Here is a 23,216-nt window from a genome sequence, read left to right on the forward strand (position 1 = left end):
CTATATTTTCATATTTGTTATACTCATAATTTCAGAATTGCTAACCCATATCCTGTGGGTTACAGGATGTGTGAAACATTAACTAATCAGTCTGTTTATGTATCATTCTTTTTGTCATTAGCCTTATAGTATCCAGTGAAAAACACTTTTCCAAAATTATGTAGGTTTTAGTTCCTTCATTCCCACCCTTTTCAAATGTGGTATGCTATATATTTATAATACAATTAGGTTATTTGTCACAATCTGCTTTCCACACTGGGTTTCCCCAATAGCATGGTACCATTTTTAAGTGTACAGTTCAGTGGGATTAAGTACATTCACACTGGTATGCAACCAACATCGTTATCTATTTCCAGAACTTTTTTTTCATCCTAAACTGAAACTCTGAACCCATTAAACAGTAACTCCCCATTCTTCCTCCCCACAGCCCTGGTAACCTCTTTTCTACTTTCTGTATTTGTATTCAAGTATCCTTATATAAGTGGACTCATGCCATATTTGTACACTAATACCAGACTTTTTTTGTTTGGCTTATTTCACTTAGCATAATGTCTTTAAGGAACATCCTTATTTTAGTATATTTCAGAATTACATTCCTTTTTTCAAGGGATTACATTCCTTTTTTCGATATTTTATCATATGTATATACCACTTTTATTTATCCATCAGTGGTCATTTGGGTTGTTTCCACCTTTTGTCTATTGTGAATAATGTTTTTATGAACACTGATGAACAGATATCTGTTGGAGTCCATCTTTTCAATTATTTTAGTTATATACCCAGAAAATAAATTGCTGGATCAAATGTTAATTGTATGTTTAACTTTGAAAAAAAATTTTTTAATGTTTATTTTTGAGAGAGAGACAGAATGTGAGCAGGGGAGGGGCAGAGAGAGAGGGAGACACAGAATCCAAAGCAGGCTCTAGACTGAGCTGTCAGCACAGAGCCTGATGCAGTATTCAAACCCACAACCTGTGAGATCATGACCTGAACCGAAGTCGGACGCCTAACTGACTGAACCACCCAGGTGCCCCTTTATGTTTAACATTTTGAGGACCACCATACTTTTTCCACAATGACCACCATTTTACAATGCCACCACCAATGCACAAAGGTCCCAGTTTCTCCACATTCTTGCCAACATTTCTTATTTTCTGCTGAATACACACACATACATACACACACACACACACATATACATACACACACACTCATATATATTTGTAGGTAGATCAATAGAGATGTGTAGATATGACTTGGTATATATACACAGGTTTTCCTGATCTGTCAGCTGAGGGCCTAAAAACAATGACACACTGATAGTGATGAACACACCTAGCTCCCAGATCTTGGTTTCTAAATACAATTCTTGAGTCCAAGGGGCCAGGGCCACTTGGAGAAGTGCTTGGTTCCAGGGCTGAGGCAAGGAAAATACAAGCTAATTCTGGAGTTTCTTTGGTGGCAGAAAGTAAGGAAGTGCTAGGTAAAAAGAGAAAAGGATGGGGGCACATAGAAAGACACAGAAGCCAACCTGAAAAAGTTCCCATTGGCCACAACCAGAACAATTTGGAAAACATTTCTGTAGTATAGTTCTCCAAAATCTATAACCTTAGTCTACTTATGAGATAACATCAAACAAACCCAAAATGAAGGACGTTCTTCAAAATACCTGACCTGTACTCTTCAAAAGTGTCAAGGTCATAAAAGACAAGGAAAGACAGGATCTGTCACAAATTAGAAGAGAATAAAGAAACATGACAGCTAAATTGGAGTGGAGCCCTGGATTGGATTTTGGGACCAAAAAAACCATTAGTGGGATAGCTGATGAAATCTGAGTGAGGTCTGTAGTTTATTTGGTGACATTGCAATAATGTTAATTTCTTACTTTTGATAATTAAACTGTGGTTATATAAGATGTTAACATTTGGCTATAGTGGGTGAAGAGGATAGGGGAATGTTGTACAATCATTGTGACTTTTCCATACATCAAAAATGTCCCTTAAGTCAGATTTATGTTTGTATATCCCATGTGCTTAATTGATTGTGTGTGTGTTTCTGAATGATGCTAAAATCTCCCACCATGATGTTAGATTAGTCTATTTCCTTTGTTAAAAACAAGACAACAGGCCCAAAATGGAGTCACTTGTGCTAAACCCCACATCACCAGATTGAGACTTAGACTCGTCAGTCAGGAACCACCTGGTCAGCACTAGTGAGGTCATCTGCCTGCTACACCCTTGCCATCCCCTAAAGGGCAGTGACCTTGCTAGAACCAGTCCACTTCCTTGTCCTTGTTCCTTCTGCCTGTCAAAGTCTTTCATTGTGTCCAGCTCTTCAGAGCTTCTTTCCATCTGCTGCATGGGATGCTGCCCAATTCACGAATCACTGAGTAAAACAATAAGACCTTTAAAATGTACTCAGTTGAATTTTTAAAAATACTCTTCGTCATTTTATCAATGTTTATGTTTTATGTATTTAAGGTTATATTATGAGGCACATGCAAATGTAAAATTGCTTTATCTGCCAGGTGAAATAACATTTAATCTTTATGAAGTTTTCTTCTTTATCCTTTGTAGTGATTTTTGCTTTGAAATCTCTTTTGTCTGGTATTAGTGTAGCTATAGAAACTTTCTTTTGGTTAGAATTTACCTAAATATCTTTTGTATCCTTTGACTTTCAACCTCTCAGTATACTTATGCTTGAGAAGTGTCTCCTTAATACCAGCATGACAAACTGTCTTTTAACTTGAACATTTAGCATATTTACATGATTGTAATTACTGATATGTTTCAATTTGTAACTATCCTCTTGTACTTTTTCTTGAACTACCAGTTTCATGTTTCTTCTTATCCTCTTTTGTATATATTTGGTGTTTTTTTCTCCTCTCCCACTGTTAACCCCTCTCCCCAAATACTTTGGAAGCCAAGTTAGGGTGTAGTACTTTCATTGTTTACTCCAAGAATTCCAAATGCTCTTTCTCTTAAAAAGTAACACATTTAGTAAATAAAAGTTCAATTTGTAACACTTGCCTATTTCTGTGATGTAAATACTTCCATCTGATTTCAGGCTACCTTCAGTGAATGTGCACTTGGAAAGAGAGGTGCAGAAGTGGCTTGTAAGAAGCTGCTTCCAGCTAGTTTCACACCACTTACACCCTCGATAAAGACTCTTAAAATACTTTAACTCTATTTTCCAACTCTGAAGCTATTGTGGACATGTATTGTAACTCTCTATTAGTTTTCTATTGCTCTGTAACAAATTATCACCAGCTTAGTGGCTTGGTATAGCACCAATTCATCATCTTCCAGTTCTGTAGCTTAGAGGTGCTGACAAGGCTGTGTTCCTTGCCAGAGGCCCCTGGTGAGAATTCTGTTTCCTTTCCTTTCCCAGTGCCTGTCGATCTTGTCTCGTGACTCCTTGCTCATTCTTCAGATCCAGCGACAGCCGGGAGCAGTCCTTGCATCTCCTCATCGACCTTCCTGGACCCTGGTAATGGCATTGTCCCTTCCCCCAATCCAGATAGGTGCTCCACATTAAAGTCAGTTGATGACCATCCTTAATTCCATCTGCACTCTTAATTTTCCTTTGCCATGTGACACGAAATATTCCTAGGGTATGGGGATTAGTATGTGGGCATCTTTGGGAGACCATTAGTTTGCCTCCAACTCTTGCTTTAAACATTTTTAAATTTAACCCACAATACGTTATTATTGTTTTTAAGGCCAATGTTTGTTTAAATTACTATTTTCTGTGCTCTTTATTACTTCTTGAAGCCCAGATCCATCTGCTAATTTCCTCTCACCTAAAGTACAGTCTCTTATACATTTCATTCTTATAGAACCTGGTGTGGATTTCTTTTTATTTGTCCCACTTGAGATTTGTCTAGCCCTTTGAAGCTGTGAGGCAGTATCTTTCATCAGTTCTGGAAAATTCTTAGTAACTGTCTTTTCAGATATTGCTTCTCCATTTTCTCTGTTCTCCTGTCTGAGTCCATAATTATACATATGTTAGACCTTCTGACATTATCTTGTGTGTTTCTTAGCCCTTTTTCATCTTTTCCTTCACTTTGACCTGTTCTCCATTACTGATAAACTTTTCAGTACTATTTTCCATTTCACTAATTTCAGTGTGTCTAATTTGCTATTAAACCCATCTGTTACACTTGTAATTTCAATTCTATTGTATTTAAATTTTGATTGTTTTTCAAATCTCATCCTTTTTGGATATATTTCAAGGTTATCTTTTGTCTATTTCAAAGTGTTAAACATAGTTATTGTAAAGTCTGTGTCTAATAATTCCATTTATCTGAAATTCTTAAAGGTCTCTTTGACTTTGTTTTTTGTTTTTGTTTTCTCATTCATGGTGCCATGTTTCTGTTTGTGTTATTTTTGACTACCAAAATTTTATTTGGAATTTTTCTTTGGAATTTGATTTTTCTTGGAATCTTATTTCATAAATTCTCTGATGCCCCGAATAAATGTGGATTCTTTCAGAGGGGATTTGTGTTGGCATCTGCCAGGCTCTAGAAGCACTCCCAACCCAGGATCACTCTAAAGTTCCTTCTAATTTTCAGGTTACCCAGGTGGTAGGAGTTCAGGCTGCACAGCCATGAAAGGGCTATTCGTGGTTTTCATATCCTCAGAGGGAATCCTCTTCCAAACCAAATTGGAGACACTCTCCTCAGGGGTGGAGGCCAGTTATTTCTCTTTCACTGGGTATGACCCTTTAGAATCCTAGCCTTAGAGACAGAGGCTACTCTTTTACAGCCCCTACCTTGGATGGGTCCTGAGGGCTGGTTTCTGTTCCTCAAATGCTGGAAGCTGTGAAATCTCGAATGCAGGTTCCCTGGTGTGGTGAAGGTCCCCAGAAGGAAGCTGCTGTCATTCTCTAGGCTCACCTCTTTGCTTCTGGGACCTGACCAGAGAATGCCCAGCTTTCTTACCAACTCATTAGATAATTATGATATTAAAATAAATTTTCAGTGCTTTTAACTGTTTTAGTATTAGCTCTGATTAGTGTATAGTTTGCATTTTCTGATAATTAAAATCCACTCTTTCAGACCTTTTATTTCAACAATATACTTTTTAAATTTCTGAGATGTCTAAATAGATTCTCTTCAATTTTTTTTGTTTTGGCAAAATATATACAACATAAAATTTACCATTGTAATAATTCTAAGTGTACAGTTCTGTGGCATTCATTACATTCCCAATGTTGTACAACCATGACATCAGTTTTTCTAAAACTATCATTCCACAGAGACTCTGTAGCTACTAAGCAGTAACTCCCCATTCTCCCACCTCTGGACCCTGGTAACTGCTAATCCACTTTCTGTATCTGTTAGTTTGCCTGCTCTGGGTTCCTCATGTAAGTGGAGTCCCACAATATCCTTTTGTGTCTGGCTTATTTCACATAGTGTGTTTTCAAGTTTCATCCATGTTGTAGTATGAATCAAAATTCCACCATTTCTTGTGAATGAATAATACTCCATTTTATGTTTATACCATATTTTGTTTATCCATTTAGTTGTTGATGGGCATTTGGGTTGTTTCCACCTTCTCGCTATGGTGAATACCTGCTACTTTGAACCTTAGTGTACAAGTATCCGTTTGAGTTCCTGCTTTCACTTCTTTGGGACATATACCCCAGAAGCATAATTGCTGGATCATATGGTATTTCTGTGTTTAGCATTTTTAGCAACTGCCAAACTGTTTTCTACAGTGATCAAACCATCTTACATTCCCACCAACACTGTACTAGGGTCCCAGTTTCTCCACATCCTCATTGACACTTGATATTTTCTTTTGTTTGGTGGTAGTCATTTTAGTATGTGGGAAGTGGTATCTCACATACTTTAATGCATTTCTTTAATGACAAATGATGTTGAGCATATTTTCATGTGCTCATTTGCTGTGAGTATATCTTCCTTGGAGAAATGTCTATTCAAGCCCTTTGCCCATTTTCTAATTGGGTTGTTTGGTTTGTTTTTTTTTTGTGTGTGTGTGTGTGTGTGTGTGTGTGGTTGAGTTGTAGGGTTTCTTTTTTTTTTTTTTTAACGTTTATTTATTTTTGGGACAGAGAGAGACAGAGCATGAACGGGGGAGGGGCAGAGAGAGAGGGGTTGTCTTCACTCTTTTGATAATGTCCTTTGATACACAAAAATTTTTAAACTTTGAAGAAGTCTAATTGATCAAGTTTTTTCTTTTGTTGCCCATGCTTTTGGTGTCATATCCAAAAGAATCAGTGTCATGAAGCTTTTCCCCTATGTTTTTTCCAAGAGTTTTATTGTTTTAACTTGCATGTTTGGGTCTTTGACCAATTTTGAGTAATTTTTGTATATGATGTAAGATATGGGTCCAACTTCATTCTTGTTGAAAAACTGTCCTTTCCACATTAAATGGTCTTAGCACTTGAGTCAAAAATATGTTGGACCATGTATGTGAGAATTTATTTCTGGGCTCATTTTTCTATTCCATTGGCCTATATGTCTGTGTTTATGTACTACACTATTTTGATTACTAAGTTTTATAGCCAGTTTTGAAATTCGGATGTATGAGTCCTCCAACTTTGTTCTTCATTTTTAAGAGTGTTTTTGTTATTCAGTGTTCTTGAGATTCCGTATAAATTTTAGGATGCCTTCTTCTATTCTGTAAACAAATGTTTTGAGATTTTGATTGGAACTCCATTGGATCTGTAAATTGCTTTGGGCAACATTGACATCTTAACAGTATTAAGATTTCCAATCTGTGAACATGTGATATCTTTCCACTTATTTATATCTGCATTAGTATTTTCAACATTGTTTTTGTAGTTTCCAGTGTCACATTTTTTGTCATTTTGAGTAAATGTATTTCTTTTTTTTAATTTTTTTCAATGTTTATTTATTTATTTTGAGAGAGTGACAGAGAGCTTGAGTAGAGTAGGGACAGAGAGAGAGAGACACAGAACGCAAAGCAGGCTCCAGGCTCCGAGCTGTCAGCACAGAGCCCGACGCGGGACTCAAACCCACCAATGGTGGGATCATGACCTGAGCCGAAGTCAGACACTGAACGGACTGAGCCACCCAGGTGCCCCTGAGTAAATGTATTTCTAAAGATTTTTTTCTTTTTGATGCTAATGTAAATAGAATTGATTCCTTAATTTCTTTTTCGTATTGCTCATTGTTAGTGAGTGGAAGTGCAATGGACTTTTCTCAATCTCTTTGAGTATGACTGAAATTCAAAAAGCTGTACATACATAATGTATACACTTTGATAAGCTTGGAGATCATAATATCCCTGTGAAAACATCACAATGAAGGCCATAAACCTATCCATCACCTCCAAAAGCTTTCCTCTCATTCCCTATATGTATTGTTATTATTTATGTTTATTTATTTATTTGTTTATTTTATATATATATATATATATGCTTGTGCGTATGTGGTTAATGGCACTTAACATAAGATCTACCTTCTTAGCATATTTTTAAGTATACCATTGAGTGTTGTTAATATAGACCCTATATTGTACATTAGATCTCCAAAAGTTACTCATTTTGCGTAACTTAGACTAACCAACACCTCTCCGTTTTTCCCTCCTCCCAGCCCTGGTAACCACTATTCTATGTTGTGGTTTTAAATTTACTATTTTAGATTCCTCTTAAAAGTGGGATCATGCAGTATTTGTCCTTTGGTCTATTTCACTTAGCGTAATGTTCTTCAGGTACATCCATGTCATTGCAAATGTCAGGATTTTCTATGTTTTAAAGGCTCACTGATATTCTATTGTACTTATACACCACATTTTTCTTTATCCATTGATTCCTTGATAGACAGTTAGGTTGTTTCCATATCTTGATTATTATGAATAATGCTGCAGTGAATATTGGAGTATAGATATCTCTTTGAGATCTTCAGTACTTTTGGATATATACTCAGATGTGTGATTTTGGATCATATGGTATTGTTTTCTTTTAATTTTTCTTTTATTTTTTATTTTTATTTGAGAGAGAGAGCCTGTGATTGGGGGAGAGGGGTGGGGAAGGGGGGAGAGAGAGAGAGAGAGAGAGAGAGAGAGAGAGAGAGAGAGAATCCTAAGCCAACTCCATGCTCAGTGCAGAGCCCAACACGGGGCTTGATCCCACAACTCTGGAGTCATCACCTGAGCCAAAATCAAGAGTTGGATGCCCAACCACTAAGCCACCTGGGTGCCCCGGATCATATGGTGTTTCTATGTTAAGGTTTTTGAGGAACCTCTATACTGTTTTCCACAGTGGCTGCACCAGTTTGCATTCCCACCAACAGTGTACAAGGTACCCTGTTTCTCAACATCCTTACCAACACATATGTTTTGTTTTTTTGACAATGGCCATTCTAACAGGTGTGAGGTGATATCTTATTGTGGTTTTCATTTGCATTTCCCTGATGAGGTTATGTTGAACACCTTTTATATACCTGTTGGCCATTTGTTACGTCTTCTTTTGAGAAATGTCTAGAGGTCCTTCGCCCATTTTAAAATCAGTCTTCCTTAAGTTTATTCATTTATTTTTCAGGGTGGGGGAACAAAGGATCTGAAGCAGGCTCTGTGCTGACAGCAAAGGGTCCAATGCGGGGCTTGAACCCATGAACCCTGAGATCATGACCTGAGCCAAAGTCAGAAGATTAACCGACTGAGCCACCCAGGCACTCCTAAATCAGTTTTTAAAAAATTATTATTGAGTTGTAGGAGTTCTTCTATATTTTGAATATTAACTCATATGGGATTTGTGGTTTGCAAATAATTTCTTCCATTCCCTAGGTTGCCTTTTCGTTTTGCTGATTGTTTCCTTTGCTGTGCATTTGTTTTTCAGTTTGATATAATCTCATTTGTCTATTTTTTGCTATTGTTGCCTGTGCTTTTGGTGTTTTATCCAAGAATTCATTGCAGAGTGCAGTATTTAGCTTTTTCCCTAGGTTTTCTTCCAAGAGTTTTATAGTTTCAGGTTTTAGGGTTGTCTCTTACCCATAGTGCCCTGCCATTTCAGTCGGAAGGACTCCCTTTACCGTTTGTTCTAAGGTAGTTTGTGAATAAGGCCTGTTGAAGGCAATGAGTCTGTGGGGACTGGGAAACTGGATAGTACCTGTTGAAGGCCAAGGCCACTGCTACTGTGGGGAAGGGGTGGGACAACGCAATTAAAAATGCCACTGAACTTTCCTGCAATTTTAAATATGACCTTTTCTTGCTTGAGTGTTTGCTTGGTTGCTGTAAATCTTGGGTGTTCAGAGCCTCTACACAATTGGTTCAGAGACTTTCAGGTGGTTTTCTTCACGTTTCTGTGGGGATATGAGAACTGGGAACTTCCTAGTGAGCCATTTTGCCAAAATACTGTTTTTTTAACCTATCACACTGGCAATAAAAGAAATTGTGAAATTTACAGACTGAGTTTTGGGAAACTGGCACTATTACCGGTGTTGGTGACTATGCTGGGAGAGTAATCTGTAGGTTTGTGTATAGGTACGTTTAAATATGTAAATTTATGTATATGTGTTGTCCATATGTATATATGTATGTGTATATATGTAAGTGCATATATACATGTTATCGGCACGTATATGTGTTTTCATGTGTGTATATATGTGTGAATGTATATACGTGTGTATTAGTATACACGTATGTGTTTGCTTGTATGTATATATGTATATTATATATTTATCTGAAAAGACTTAAAATACTAATATCATCTGACCTAGAAATACAGCTCCTAGAAACTTGGCTTAAGGAAATAATCATGGATGATTACTGGATGAAGTAATCATGGTTGGGGAGTTTTGGCTATGAGGCCATTTATTGTCCATATTCCTTATAATAATGAATACTGCAGCAGTATTTATGTCCAACAATATGGGCTGGTTAGAACAGAATCATCCACCAGGCAGTGAAATGGCACACACACTAAAACTTATGTTAAGGAAGAATAATATATCGGAGACCTTGTATATAGTTATTACTTTAAAGTATTATTTATGTATTTATGTATTTATTTTTGAGGTGAGGGAGGGGCAGAGAGAGAGAGGGAGAGAGAGAATCTTAAGCAAGCTCTATACCCAGCACAGAGCCCAACGAGATGTGGGCTCTGTCTCACTACTATGAGATCATGGCCTGGGCCAAAATCCAGAGTTGGATGCTTAACTGACTGAGCCACCCTGGTGCCCCATAAAATATATTTTAAATTTAACTAAGTTTATTTAAAAAAATTATCTGACCTCCCTTATTCTAGTAGCAATCATTACTGCCTTGAACTAGGCCATTTAACAGTTGTCCGCTCCCAAACTCTTCCTAACCCCCGTCCTCTGAGATTTCTTCCGATTTGGGGTCTCGAAGCCCCTGTGGATTTACTTAACTCCCTTTACAGAGCATTAATTACCTTCTGAACTTAGGGCAGCAATTCCGTGAGCTTCCATTTTACTGAAGGGAACATGGATCCTCACAACGGTATATGGATTTTCAGGAAGGGGAAGAGACCATGCACCAGCCAATGTATTAGTCACTGTACAAATATTAACTCATTCAACCCTCAGAGAAAGGCACCTATTTCTACCTGATTTTTCAAATGAGTAAACTATGGCCCTGAGAAGATTCTATCTTGCCCATGTTTCCAGAGTTGGTAATTGGTGGCTCTCAGATTTCAAACCAGATATTCTGGCTCCAGAGGCAAGGTTTTCAGTCATTGCTTTGCTATCTCTCATTCTTATTAGCAGTAAAAACAAAATATTTATTATCAATAATACCGAATATAACACAGAAATGTGATCAACAGTGGTTTATATTTTCCAGAGCTTTTTGTCAGGCGTTTTCACTTACAAGAGCTCATTTATTTTTGAAAACTCATTTTGCTGAAACAGCAACTGAGGCTCAAGCACTCACAGATGGTGCCTGTGAAACCCACTGTGGGAACCCCAGACTCATTATTATTGCTTAATAACACAACGTAAAGAATAATAAAAGTGCTCCACGGTCCTTAGAGATGAACAGTGTACTTTTATACACATTTTACAGGGGGTAACTGGCTCAGAGAGGCCAGCAACTCATGCAAGACAGCACTTAATCAAGTAAGAAATAGCAAAGTTACCACTTGTTTAATAGTAGTAACAACGCCTTGCTCTCCTGGGCTAAAGAAACGCTTTCCTTACAGAAATTAAACTCAGATCGCAGGGAGGTGTCCACTTCACCCAGTCCCGCCGCAGCTTCGTGGCCCCGGGACAGGTGTTCGGTTGGTTTGGCAACCTAGGCACCCGTCCGAGAGTCCTGGCCTGCGGGCACCCGGGCAGGTGGGCCGCCGCGGTCGCCCTGCTCCGGGTCCAAGCCGGTGCTGTGTCGCCCCCACCCCCACCCAAGGCCGCTGGGAGACGATACTGCGCCCTCTTCCAACACCTCCAAAAGCTCGGCGAACCCCACCGCTCCCAGGCGCGCTTCCAACGAACCCCTGCGTTCCTCCCCAAGCGCCCCGGTCCACTGTCCCGGGCCCCCTCCCCGAGCGCCTCCCTCTGCTGGCCCGCGCCTCCTCCCGGATCGCCCCCCGCCGCCCCGGGACCGCTCCCCGAGCGCCCCCCATCGCCCCGGACTCCCTCCCCGCCGCCCTGGGCTCCCTCCCTAGCGCCCCACCACCACCCCGGGCCCCCTTCCCGCCGCCCCGGCACCGCTCCCCGAGCGCCCCCCATCGCCCCGGACCCCCTCCCCGAGCGCCCTGGGACACCTTCCCGAGCGCCCCACCACCATCCCGGACCCGTCCCCGAGCGGCCCGGGCCCCCTCCCCGCACCCCTGCCGTCCGTAGCGGCCCGGGCGGGCGGCCGTGGCCGGCGCGAGGCCCCTCCCCGGCGGAGGCGCTCGGCGCGGAGGAAGCGGAGGCGGCGGCAGCGCCGAGACCTCGCCGCGCTGATGGCGTCGCCCGGGTGAGTGAGGCGCTCAGGCCGCGCCGGGGAGGGGTCTGCGGGCCGCGGGGTGGGGGTGTCCGGGTGCAGGTGCGGGCGCGGGCCGCCTTCACTGCCCCTGGCCCACAGCCCCCAGTCCGGACCCCCGCCCGCCGGGCCCCGCGGGCCTCCAGCAGACCTTGGGCGGGCGCGGCCGGGCGGGGGAAGGGGGGGGAGGGCGCGGGGGCGCGGGTCGGGGGCGGCTGGGCGGGGGACTGGGAGCAGGGCGGGGGCGCGGCACGGAATCCGGGAGCCGCTGGGCCCCGAGGGCCCGGAGCCCGGTCGGCCGGCGCCCCCGCCCTGCCCTGCGCAGCTGTTTTCCACTTGCTCTCCGGGAGCGGATGCCGGGCCCTCCCCCCACCCCGCGGGGCGCAGCCAGAGGGTCCCCGAGGGTCCCCGTGGGGGGGGGGTCCCTGGGGGTAGGGGAGGCCTCTGCCCGGCCGGCTGGGGCTTTGGGTCGGGACTCGGGTCAGGCCAGGGCCGCGGGCCCCATAGGGTGGCAGCCCCTGTTCTGACATCACCGCTTTCCACCGCCTGGGTGCTAAAATGTTCTTTCTTGAGGAAAAGATGGTGACACACAGAGTTCGTAATTTTTGAAAAAATTCCTTACTTGTGAAATAAAACCTCAGCAATGAACTGTAATTAGTTTTTGCTTCCATAATATAAGTGGTCATGAAAGCTGGGAATGACAGTTAATCCAATACCTCAGTTCACAGAGGAGGAAAATTAGCCTCAAGGTCATTGCTTTAGTTGGTAAAATTCTTTTTTTGACTACTGTCTACATTCAGAGGGTCTTAGACCTGGTGGTTGTGGTAGCAGCTCCAGTGGGGTAGAGACGGTGGGTGTCAGGCCTCTTACAGGTGGGGTCTGGCTCTGTCCTCAGCCTCCATGGAGCAGGGGGTTTGTGATAACCAAGTGGTGGATCTTTTCCATCTACCTGCAGGCTTTCTAGGTCTGGGGAGCTCTGGTCATAAAGTGCCCAGGACTCTTGAGTTCATAAGTAGAATAAACACTGGCCCATCCCTCAGAAGGCCAGACTGATTCCAGAGGGTTCAAGGTCCCACCATGTTCTGGCCCCTCTTGTTGGGAGCAGGCAGAGGCAGGGTGATGTCTGAGCCTGTGGTGCGGCTGCTGTCTGGTCTTCCAAACGTGATGGCCCATTTGGTGTCCCAGCACACTCCTTTTAGACCTGGGTCAGAGGTGGAGTTTATGGTGGCCTGGTAAGCCCTCTCAGAGCCAGCAGGCTCTACCTAAGTGGTGTTCCTGTAGCAGGTGGCATTAGTTTAGATTTGATATTGTACCATAGCGGGTGTCCCCATGAGTCTGCAGTTAGTACTAAATTGTAGTTTTCTGACATGTACTCGTTGCAGAGCTGAGGTCACAAAACTTTAATTTTGCTTTATTTTATTTTGTAGAGAGAACTGTCACTCATTGTGGCATATACGCATTTGGGGACAGTCGTACTTCCAGATATAACCCCTGGGTGTCTACTCTGCAGGTTTCACTGGTAGGTGGTAGGGCAGAGTCCAGCCAGGAAGACCTGACTTCCTGGGACTTTCTCGCCTGTCTCAGTCAGCTGACCAGCAGACGTCCAGCCTGCTGGACTCGGTACTGTGGAAACTAGTCCAGGGCATCAGGGCAGGGATGGGAAGGGATCTGTGATTTCTCCTGGGCTGTTCATGGAGGCACCTCTGAATCCCATCTTCTCTCCTAAGTGAATCTCTGCAAGAGAGCTGGGAGAGAAGGAAGAGACCCTTACTGATGGGCTGGGCATTTTGCAGAAGGAAATGGTGAGAAAGCGGGCATCACAGGGAAGGATACATCTGAGGTGAACCCCAGCCCCATGAGTCTAGAGCTATGCAGAGACCAGGGTGCCTGGCCAGACTGTGGGCCTGGCCTCGTTTGTGGGCTTGCTGCCCACTGCTCACTGAGGGGGAGTCCATGTGACAGCAGCGTGGTGGGGCCGGAACACACGGAGCTCCTCACCCTGCTACCGTCAGCTCCATCCTGCCGGCCTTCACTCCTTGCTGCCCCATGCATGGCTAGTCTTCTGTGCTCTGCCTGTGCCTTTGCTGTCAGGACTCCCGGGGGCCGGGGAGTCTGTAGTCCATTTCTGCTAATCCCAATGTGTTCTCTGCCAGATTGTGGCGTTTCTGTGGTGGTTTTTTTTTTATTTTTTAAAGTTTATTTTTGAGAGAGAAAGAGAACATGACTGGGGGAGGGGCAGAGAGAGAGGGAGACAGAGATTCCCAAGCAGGCTCCACCCTGTCAGCACAGAGCCCAACACGGGGCTCGATCCCACAAACTGTGAGATCATGACCTGAGCTGCTGTGGAGGGTCAGATGCTTAACCGATTGAGCCACCCAGGCGCCCCTATTTCTGTGGTTTTAAATGTTGTCTAAATCAGAAGTTCTTAACCTGGGGTCCATGATTCATTGGTGGGCTTTCAGCGTTCCTGTGCAGTGTCGGGGGTCAGCGAGTATGTTGGTGGGACCAAGGTCTGTAGCCTTTGTTGTCCACAGCCCATCTTGAAGGGGCTCTTACCTCAGGAGCCTTACAGCCACTCATCTACACTCACTTGGAGGGACAGCAAACCTGGATTACATGGGCTAAATATATTTACATTTGATTGTTAATGGCATGTAATTTAAAAAACAAAAAAAGTATAAAACAAAATCAAAATCAAATGTAATCCAAATTTCCATAAACTACCACTTTTAAATTTTTGGTGTATTTTTTTTTTAATGCTTATTTATTTTTGACAGAGAGACACAGAGCATGAGTGGGGGAGGGGCAGAGAGAGAGGGAGACACAGAATCTGAAGCAAGCTCTAGGCTCCAAGCTGTCAGCACAGAGCCCGACGTTGGGCTTGAACTCACAGACTTCGAGATCATGACCTGAGCCAAAGTCGGATGCTTAACTGACTGAGCCACCCAGGCGCCCCAAGAATCTTCTTTTTTTTTTTTAATTTTTAAAATATTTATTTATTTTTTGAGAGAGAGAGAGAGACACAGAGTGTGAGTGGGGGAGGGGCAGAAAGAGAGAGAGGGAGACACAGAATCTGAAGCAAGCTCTAGGCTCCGAGCTGTCAGCACAGAGCCCGATGTGGGGCTCGAACTCACAGACTGCGAGATCATGGCCTGTACCGACTGAGCCACCCAGGCGTCCCTGGTGTATTTTTAATTAGGCTGTTCTTATCAGAGAGACAGACTTCCAGATACGCGTGGAGTGTCGTTCCCTGCCCCCCACCCCCTGCCCCTGTGTCTTAACTAGGCAACTATTCTGACATTTTCCTGTGCATTTACACATTATGTTTGTTCTTTGCTCTGTCCCCCCCCCGCCCCATTTTTTTATTGTGGGAAAATATACATAACACAGTTTGCTTTTCAGAGCATGTATTTGTTCTGTTTTTACTTAAATGCTCTCATGCTATTCTGCAGTTTGCTGTCCTCAGCCAACATGTCAGAACCAGGATCAGATCTACCTAAATCTTGACATTTATATCATATCATGTGACATGGTCATGTTACATAGTTAGGGAGGTTTCCAGTTTTCTCTGTAAGATGATGCTACACATCACGTCTCCCCTGGACATGCACATACCTTTTTCTAGAGTAGGTTCAAAGAACTGGATGTTGTGGTCAGGGGGCCTGAATGAAACTACTGAAGTGTCCTCACAAGGGGTCACACCACCTTCCCTCTCTGCACCTCCCAACACACGACATCAGACTTTAAAAGTTTTGCTTGTCTGATGGAATTACTGAGTTAAGAAGTAGGAAGCTGGGGCGCCTGGGGGACTCAGTTAAGTGTCCGACTTCAGCTCAGGTCGTGATCTCACAGTTCATGATGTCGAGCCCCACGTTGGCTCAGAGCCTGGAGCCTGCTTCGGATTCCATGTCTCCCTCTTTCTCTGCCCCTCCCCTGCTCATGCTCGCTCTCTCTCTCTCTCTCTCTCTCAAAAATAAATAATAAAATCATTAAAAAAAAGTAAAAAAAAAAAAAGAACTAGGAAGCTAATGGCATATTCACTCACTGGGTCTTTAAAGATAGAAACTTCCTACCTGACTGCTTGTGTTCCCTCAGAAATAGTCCCAGTGGCTTTGATCCCAATGTTGACATTGGGTTCTAGCCATGTACACCCCGTAAGTGAGATGTAACACAGTGAGGCCTGTCCCCAAACAGAAGAGCAAGAGGTGAGCAAGTCTGCTGGGGTAGGTGCCCCCCCATCATGCACCACACATTTAAAAGTATCTGAGACTTTATTTTAACTGTTTATCATTCCTATCCAGGAAGATCCTCTCCTAACACCATCATTTTGTGGGGAAGGAAAGGATCTGGGGCTTCGCCGTCTGGGACGGGTTCAGCTTTCCTGCCAGAGCCTGGCCTGGTCCAGATGGGCTCTTCACACCAGGGGGGAGGAGAGGACCCACAAACGCACTGTGGGGTGGAGACACTGAGGAACTCAGGCAAGGTGTGTGTCTGCTCCAGGAGAAGTCTGTGAGGAGCTCTTTGCCCGCTCAGTGGCTGCTGTCGTTCCTGGGGAAGGGATGCGGTCTTACCAGTGGGCTGCAGACTTTGCCACCTCCTCCCCCTGCCCATTCCCCAAGGAGCCACACCAGCCCTCAGGGTGTCCCCCACTGGAGAAGAAGGGAGAGCGATGAGGGGCGTTGTAGGCAAAGCATCCCTGGCTGTGCAGAGCAGCTCAGCAAAGCTCACCTAGCCGTGGTGGGGGGCCAGCGCTTGATCGGGCGGGATGGCCGTGCTGCCGGCCTCTGTCCAGCTTAGGGAAGGGCATCCTACCCAGGACCACGAGTGTCAGGGGCTTTCCAGTCAGGGAGTGTTCTTTTTTAAAAAAAATTTTTAAAGTTTATTTCTTTATTTTGAGAAAGAGCATGAGCAGGGGAGGGATAGAAAGAGAAGCCCAGGCAGGCTCCACACTGGCAGAACCTGACACAGGGCTCTATCCCACGAATTGAGAGATCACAACCTGAGCCAAAATCAAGAGTCAGACGCTTAACCGACTGAGCCACCCAGGCACCCCATTAGCTGCCTTATTTCTCACAACAAGTAATGCACACACGGTACAAATCTCAAAAGGTGTGAAAGGACTTTTGTGGAAACGCAGGCATGGTGCCCAGGTCCCACCCAGGAGGCATCCTTACCCCCCGACTCCAGGGCACAGCCGGGCTCTGGGTCCTCCTTGTTTTGTTTTAAACCTGACATGCATTTTGGAGATGTCCTGTCTCACTTTTCTCTTTGGAGTCTTGGCTTTCTCTTGAGGATTTGTAGCTTTTCGTATATGGAGAAAACCAGCCTTTTGCCATTTGTGTTACAAAGACTTCTCCTGTTGTCGTTTGCCTTGTGACTTTATGAAGCCTTCCCGGCTCTGATTTTTAAGTCTTTAATATTTCCTTTGAGTGCACTTTTTGTTTCCTTTTCCAATTTAAATCTTAGGTCCAGTTGATACTTTGGTGAAGGGAGTGGCCAGGGTTTGCCGTTACCTTTTCCAGGTTGTTTTTAGCCACCAGACACTGTGAGCTCCCAGGGTCAGGGACCAGATTCCCTGTGGGTTTGGGGCCTGCCCCTGGGCCTCCTGCCACCCAGCGGCCTGTCTGCTTATGAGCCGGGCCTGCAGCCTTCATTTCTGGTGGCTGGTCCTGTGTCCTACTCTCCGGCAGGTTTTGTCTCTTTCATTGCTGTTCTTTTTCAGAATTTTCCTGATATTGTACAAATATTTCTCCATAGAATCAGCTTATCTGTTTTTCAGCCTAGATGCACAGACAGGTTAACTCAGGGAGCATTGACTTAGAAAATCACGTTAAGCCTTCCTTTCTTAAATAGGATACAGCTCTTCATTTGTTCAAGTCTTTTATGGTCTTTGGGATCTGAAAGTTCTCATACAGATGCTGCCTGTTTGCTGTGTGGATTCTTCACCCCTCTCATTGACGTTGTAAATGTACGTTTCTAACCTGCTTGTCTACAGGGCGTTGGCCGTGGGTTTTGATTCTTTTATTTGCAAGTAGATCTGGAAAACTGCCGCCCCAGTGAGAGAATTTGGGAAGCTGGGGACGCACAAATAGTTTCTTTACACTGGTCTCTTGAGATGCGGGCAGCTGTCAGTCCGGTCTGCTGCCTGCACTGTCTGTCTCACATGTTCTGCCTCATCTGCTGAACCCTTCACAGAGACTTTGAGTCCAGCCCTGTGTCAGTGTCTCTGGTGCTGCCACCACCCAGGTATGACCTTTGTCACTGGACAGGCGTGCCACCTACACTCAGCACTTCCCCCCTCCCTCCTCCCCTGGAATAAAAGTGGATCTTGTCTGTGGCCTGAAGAGCTCAGCCTCACCTGTCCTGCTGCCTCCTTCTGCTCACCCTGCCCTCCCGCTCATCCTGGGCCCCCCCTCCTCTGGGGCCCCCCTGCCCTGCCTGAGCTCTCCTGTGCCCCCACCCCCCCCCCCCCACTCCGGGAGTCCCCACCCTCTTTTACCCACAGCAGCCCCAGCCCAGGCCTCAGGGCATCTTCCAGTGTGCCTTCTACTTAAAAGTTATTACTTGTCCATCTCCCCCAGCTGAGAGCAAGGATGTCTGTGTCCTTCACAGAATGATCCGAAACTCCTAGGGAAGTCCCTGGCAGGGAGTAAATGTGAGGGTAAGTCCAGGAGAACATTGACTGCCTTATATGAACTTGCTTCCCACATGTAAACCTCCCCAGACCCTCACAGCACCCTGATGAGCTGTGCGGGGCGGGGACGGCCAGCCTTGGCTCAGAGGTCAGCCCATGTGTCTTGTGGGGTGTGACATGGCTCCTGTGTGAGCTCTCGGAGGACTCAGAGTCACTTCCTCTCGCTCAGTGAACCCAGGACACAGCCTCGTTGCACGCAGCCCCGTTCCTGCTCCACTTGGGGGTGCGATGATTATGGCCCCGGGAGGGGGGCTGCTGAGAGGGTGTGCTGTGATATCCCACATCTGCTTGTGTCCCCGCCCCCAGGCGCTGCCACAGACCCAGCTCCTCTGTTTTCTCAGCTAGTCATGCCCCTGCACATGATGAGAGTTGAACACTTCAATGTGGGTGGTCCCTGTGGAGCTGGGATGGCCTCTCCTGTGGCTTGCATGTTGTTAGAGGTTGAATCGTGTCACCTCCAAAACGTGTGTTGAGGTCTAACCCCTCATAGCTGTGAATGTGACCATTTTTTGGAAATAGGCTCCTGGCAGCTGTGATTAGTTAAAATGAGGTCATGCTGGGCTCGGTGGGCCGTCCTCCAATGACTGGTGTGCTTGCAAGTAGCAGAGAAGGGACGCACTGGGGAGAACGCCACATCCAGCCGTCAGGAGCCACACTCGTGCTCTATGAACTCTGTTGGGGATGCTGTCACAAGGGCCACAAAGAAGAGAGAAGCGTATTCCGCCACCATCCCAGACACCAGGAGTCTGGGATGAGGGTGTGGGCCCGGTTGGTGCCTCCCTGTTCCCTGGCTTTTGGTGGCTGCTGGTGATCTGTGGATTGTAGACACAGCACTGCGGTCTCTGCCTCCCCTGCCCACATTTTGCTCGCTGTGGACCAACCACAGTTTCCTAATAAGAGGACCCACCCTACCCAGTATGATCTGGTCTTAATTTAACTAATTATATCTGCAAAGACCCTATTTCTAAATAATACCACATTCAGTACTGGGGTTAGGGCTTGAACATACCTTTTTGGGGGACACATTTCTTTTTTTATTAAAAAAATTTTTTTAACGTTTATTTATTATTGAGAGACAGACACAGAGCATGAGCAGGGGAGGGGCAGAGAGAGAGGGAGACATAGAATCCAAAGCAGGCTCCAGGCTCCAAGCTGTCAGCACAGAGCCCGACATGGGGCTCGAACTCACCAACCATGAGATCATGGCCTGAGCCGAAGCCGGTCGCTTAACCAACTGAGCCACCCAGGTGCCCCTTGGGGGGACACATTTCAACCCTAAACACACACCAGGTTGGTTTATAAAGGTTTATTACTAATTTAGTGAGGCTTCCTAGGCAGAACAACTGGCTTCAGAGTTTATTTTGTTTCGGGGGTGGTAATGGGAGGAGGGCCCCCCACCCCTCCTCCAGGGCAGAGGAAGAAGTCCCTAGGCTTACTTGTCAGCTGGCCCAGGTGTGGGGCAGGAGGGCGACTGGTGGGTCTTACAAGTTGTCAGCATAAAACAGCAAAAATTGAGCAGATTCTTTATTATCCAAAGCAATTGATAGTAGGCTGCTGGCTGCATTACAGTAAGCAAATGCACCTGTATTTCTCTCATATCCTGCTTGGGATGGTTTTCTGTGCCATCTTGCTTTATTGTCACCACCTGGTGAAGGAGTGGGGTTTGTTGCTAGGAATTAGCCCTGCTCACCAGGTTTGGACCATTTATTCTGGGCATTGAAGACCGCTGCCCGAGAAGTGTGCAGCTCTGACGGGGTGCACTGGTCTCCGTTGTCAGAGGTGGGTCAGCGTGCATGAACACCCTGGTCTCCAGAATCAGACTCTCCAGATGTAGAAAACCTCTGCAGGTAAATCTTCTGGGCAGTTGGAAAAAGAAGAAGGACAAGGAAAGTATGGCGTGCCCCATCAGCTAGGAGACACGGCCAGGGAGTTGTCAGGGCCCTCATTTTTCCTGCTGGACTCAAAGGAAGCCGTCGAAGGGTGCAGACCACAGTGTCTGCTCACTGACTTAGCAAGGAAGTACCGCTAGATGCACTGGGCCCTCAGGGCGGCGGTCAGATCACCCCTTGTCCCTGTGGGGAGACACCCCAGGTCTGGTCAGCATGGAGGCCAGGAGCCCACGCCCACCATGGGCCTCTGCACAGGACCTGAGCTGGCTTCCATGTTTGGCTTTGCACTCTGGCCCGTAATGGGGAGGTGACCCCAGCCTCACAGAATGTCGTCCTCTGGAAGCCAGAGCTAGAATGTGCTTGTAGCAATGGAATCAGACTAACGGGGGGGAGGGGATTGGTTCATCTGTTGAGTAATTTTCAAAAGAGCAAAGGCATTTTCTTGGTACTCTTCCATATTTTATATTCCCCCTATTTTGGGAAGCAGAAAAAGATAGTGATGATGTTAGTAATTTCCCACACCTGCTCTGCAGAAAGCCTCCTGGGCTGCATGTGCCTGAGGCCGGGCCGGGTACTCAGGGTTTTTGTAATTATTAGCTGTAGTTTTAAGTTACCTAAAATCTACCTGAGTCTTAAAAGTGATGAGCCCCGGGGGAGCCAGAGGACTGAGGTTTGGGTCCAGCCGTGTTTGCTGGTGTGGGGGCAGTGGGCAGGCCTCTGTGCTGTTTCCACCTCGAAGGATGTTTTGGGTATGGCGTTGCTGTGCTCATGGTGCCGGAAGCAACAGACTTGTGTCGCATGGTCCTGGAGGCTGGGTGCCCTGACTGCAGTGTGGTCATGGTTGGTTTCTCCTGAGGCCTCTCTCCCTGGCTTGTGGACGGCCACCTTCTCGCCGTGGCCTCATGTGGCCTTTTCTGTGAAGCTGCAGACAGAGAGCCAGCTCTCCACAAGCCCTAGGCTTAGGACCTCGTTTAACTGCAATTGCCACCAAAACGGAATTCTTGATCTAATTGTAATGTTGCGGGGGGTGAGGGAGGGCGGTTCTGTCCACACCAGCAAACAATTCTGAGACACCTGCAGGGTGTCTGAAATTGAGCTCATCACTGACCCTGTCTGCCTGGAGACAGCGAGCGTCTCCCACAGGTTCAGGGTCTTGTCATGCAAGACCACCCCACCCCCAGCCCCACTTCCACACTGCAGGCCTGGGCCGCTGCCGTGCTTGTGACATGGGCTACAGCTTGGGGCTCCCATGAACATCTCCTGCCTAGGATGCCAGCAGTGAGAATCCAGGCTGCCTCCTATGATTCTGGCTGACTAGGGGTGAGTCCGGTTCCCATGACCCTTCTTTGGGGTCAGTTAATTGCTGCAGTGACTCACAGAACTCAGGGAAACGTGTTACTTACTAGATTACCCATTTGTTACAAAAGGAGTGATTCGGGAATAGCCAGAAGAGGATCTGCACCAGCCAGGTGTGTGGGGAGGGGCACGGAGTCTCCCTGCCCTCTCAGATCTCGTGCTCACCAACCTGGAGGCCCTCACAACCCCGTCCTGTCGGGGTTTTCTGGAGGCTTCATTACACAGGCATGAGTGATGAACTCATTGACCACTGGTGATTGATCCAACCTCCAGCCCCTCCTGTCCATGAACTTAAAGTTGCAATCCTGTAACCACGTGGTTAGGTCCCCAGGCCACCTGCCCCCATCCTCAGGTGCTTTCCCAAACTCACTCGTTAACATTATAAGAGGCACCTTTACACCTCACAATCCTAAAAATCCCAAGGGTTTTTAGGAGCTGTGTGCCAGGAATGGAGACGAACCAAATAAATTCTTTTAAATCACAGTATCACACTCTGCACAGACCTCGTCTCCAAATGTAGTCGCACGGGGGTGACAGCTTCAGCAAAGGACTTTGAACACAATTGAGACTGTGAAAGCGTTGAAAGTAGATCGAAAGGTAAAAAGTGCCAGGCGGAGCCAAGCTTCTGATCCCCTGCCAGGCTGGGCCCTGTGTTCCGTTCACAATACAGATGTGCAGTTTGTGGACAGGAATACAGGACAGAATCCCTGTGATAATATCACTTTTGTTGCCTGCTTTTTTGTGTTGGAAGGAAAGGGTTGAGGTTCAGCTCTTGTCCCAGGAGCCCGTGTGTGGGTGGGAGGAGCCCCCGACTGTAAACACCTGTCCTTTGGTCCTCCCCTCTCCCAGCCTGGACCTCAGGCGCGTGTGTGCGGCCAGGCCATGCCTGCTTCTACTCTGGGAGCCAGTTTATACCCGTCCTGTTGTCTATTTTTAAGGTTACTTTTTTTCTTACTACAAAAGCAATGAAAACTCTCATTTTTTTATCAGCATCGGGGGCGGAGCTTAGCAGTCTGTGCTGTACAGTTGTGTTTCCAGGACTCTCCTCACAGCAGGCAGAGGATGAGACGCCCAGAGACCCGGCGTGGAGTCTCCTTCCGGACTGCGGGTGTGACTTGTTTGCTGGGGAATTAGTGGGGGCTGGATGGTCTGAGGGTCCCTTACATGGAGTTGAGTGTCCCCATGCTCCTGGAAGACACAGCAATCTGGTCTCTCTGGGGCACCTGCACATCTTATTCTGGCCCAGACCCCTCTCATTGCATCATTTTTAAGTTCTTTTGGTTTTATTAATACATGCTTCTTTCACTTAAAGAATGTAAATAGAACAAAATAAACTTTGACATTTTTTATTAAAATAACTTG

General features: G+C 45.9%; 1 protein-coding gene across 8 annotated transcripts in view; it reads left to right on the top strand.

Annotated features, from left to right (window-relative positions):
• The window catches only part of URGCP (upregulator of cell proliferation), a 57,261-nt gene that overhangs the window by 17,529 nt on the left and 16,516 nt on the right, over positions 1-23,216 (top strand). Inside the window, exons 1-2 of one of the 8 annotated variants that reach the window (XM_053218795.1) lie at positions 11,758-11,909; positions 22,845-22,962. The exons of 2 other annotated variants lie outside the window; for them this stretch is intronic. Coding sequence is in view for 3 of the 6 variants with exons in the window: in XM_053218794.1 (XP_053074769.1) it covers positions 22,820-22,962 (143 nt within the window). In the remaining 3 variants the exon portion in view is untranslated. Of the gene's footprint in view, positions 1-11,632; positions 11,910-16,243; positions 16,399-18,356; positions 22,963-23,216 lie in introns of those variants that run through there. 5 more of the 8 variants (XM_053218797.1, XM_053218798.1, XM_027046021.2 and 2 more) reach the window with 5 other exon arrangements.

The sequence above is a fragment of the Acinonyx jubatus genome, chromosome A2, assembly GCF_027475565.1.
Source record: "Acinonyx jubatus isolate Ajub_Pintada_27869175 chromosome A2, VMU_Ajub_asm_v1.0, whole genome shotgun sequence".
In the NCBI taxonomy this organism is placed as follows: Eukaryota; Metazoa; Chordata; class Mammalia; order Carnivora; family Felidae; genus Acinonyx; species Acinonyx jubatus.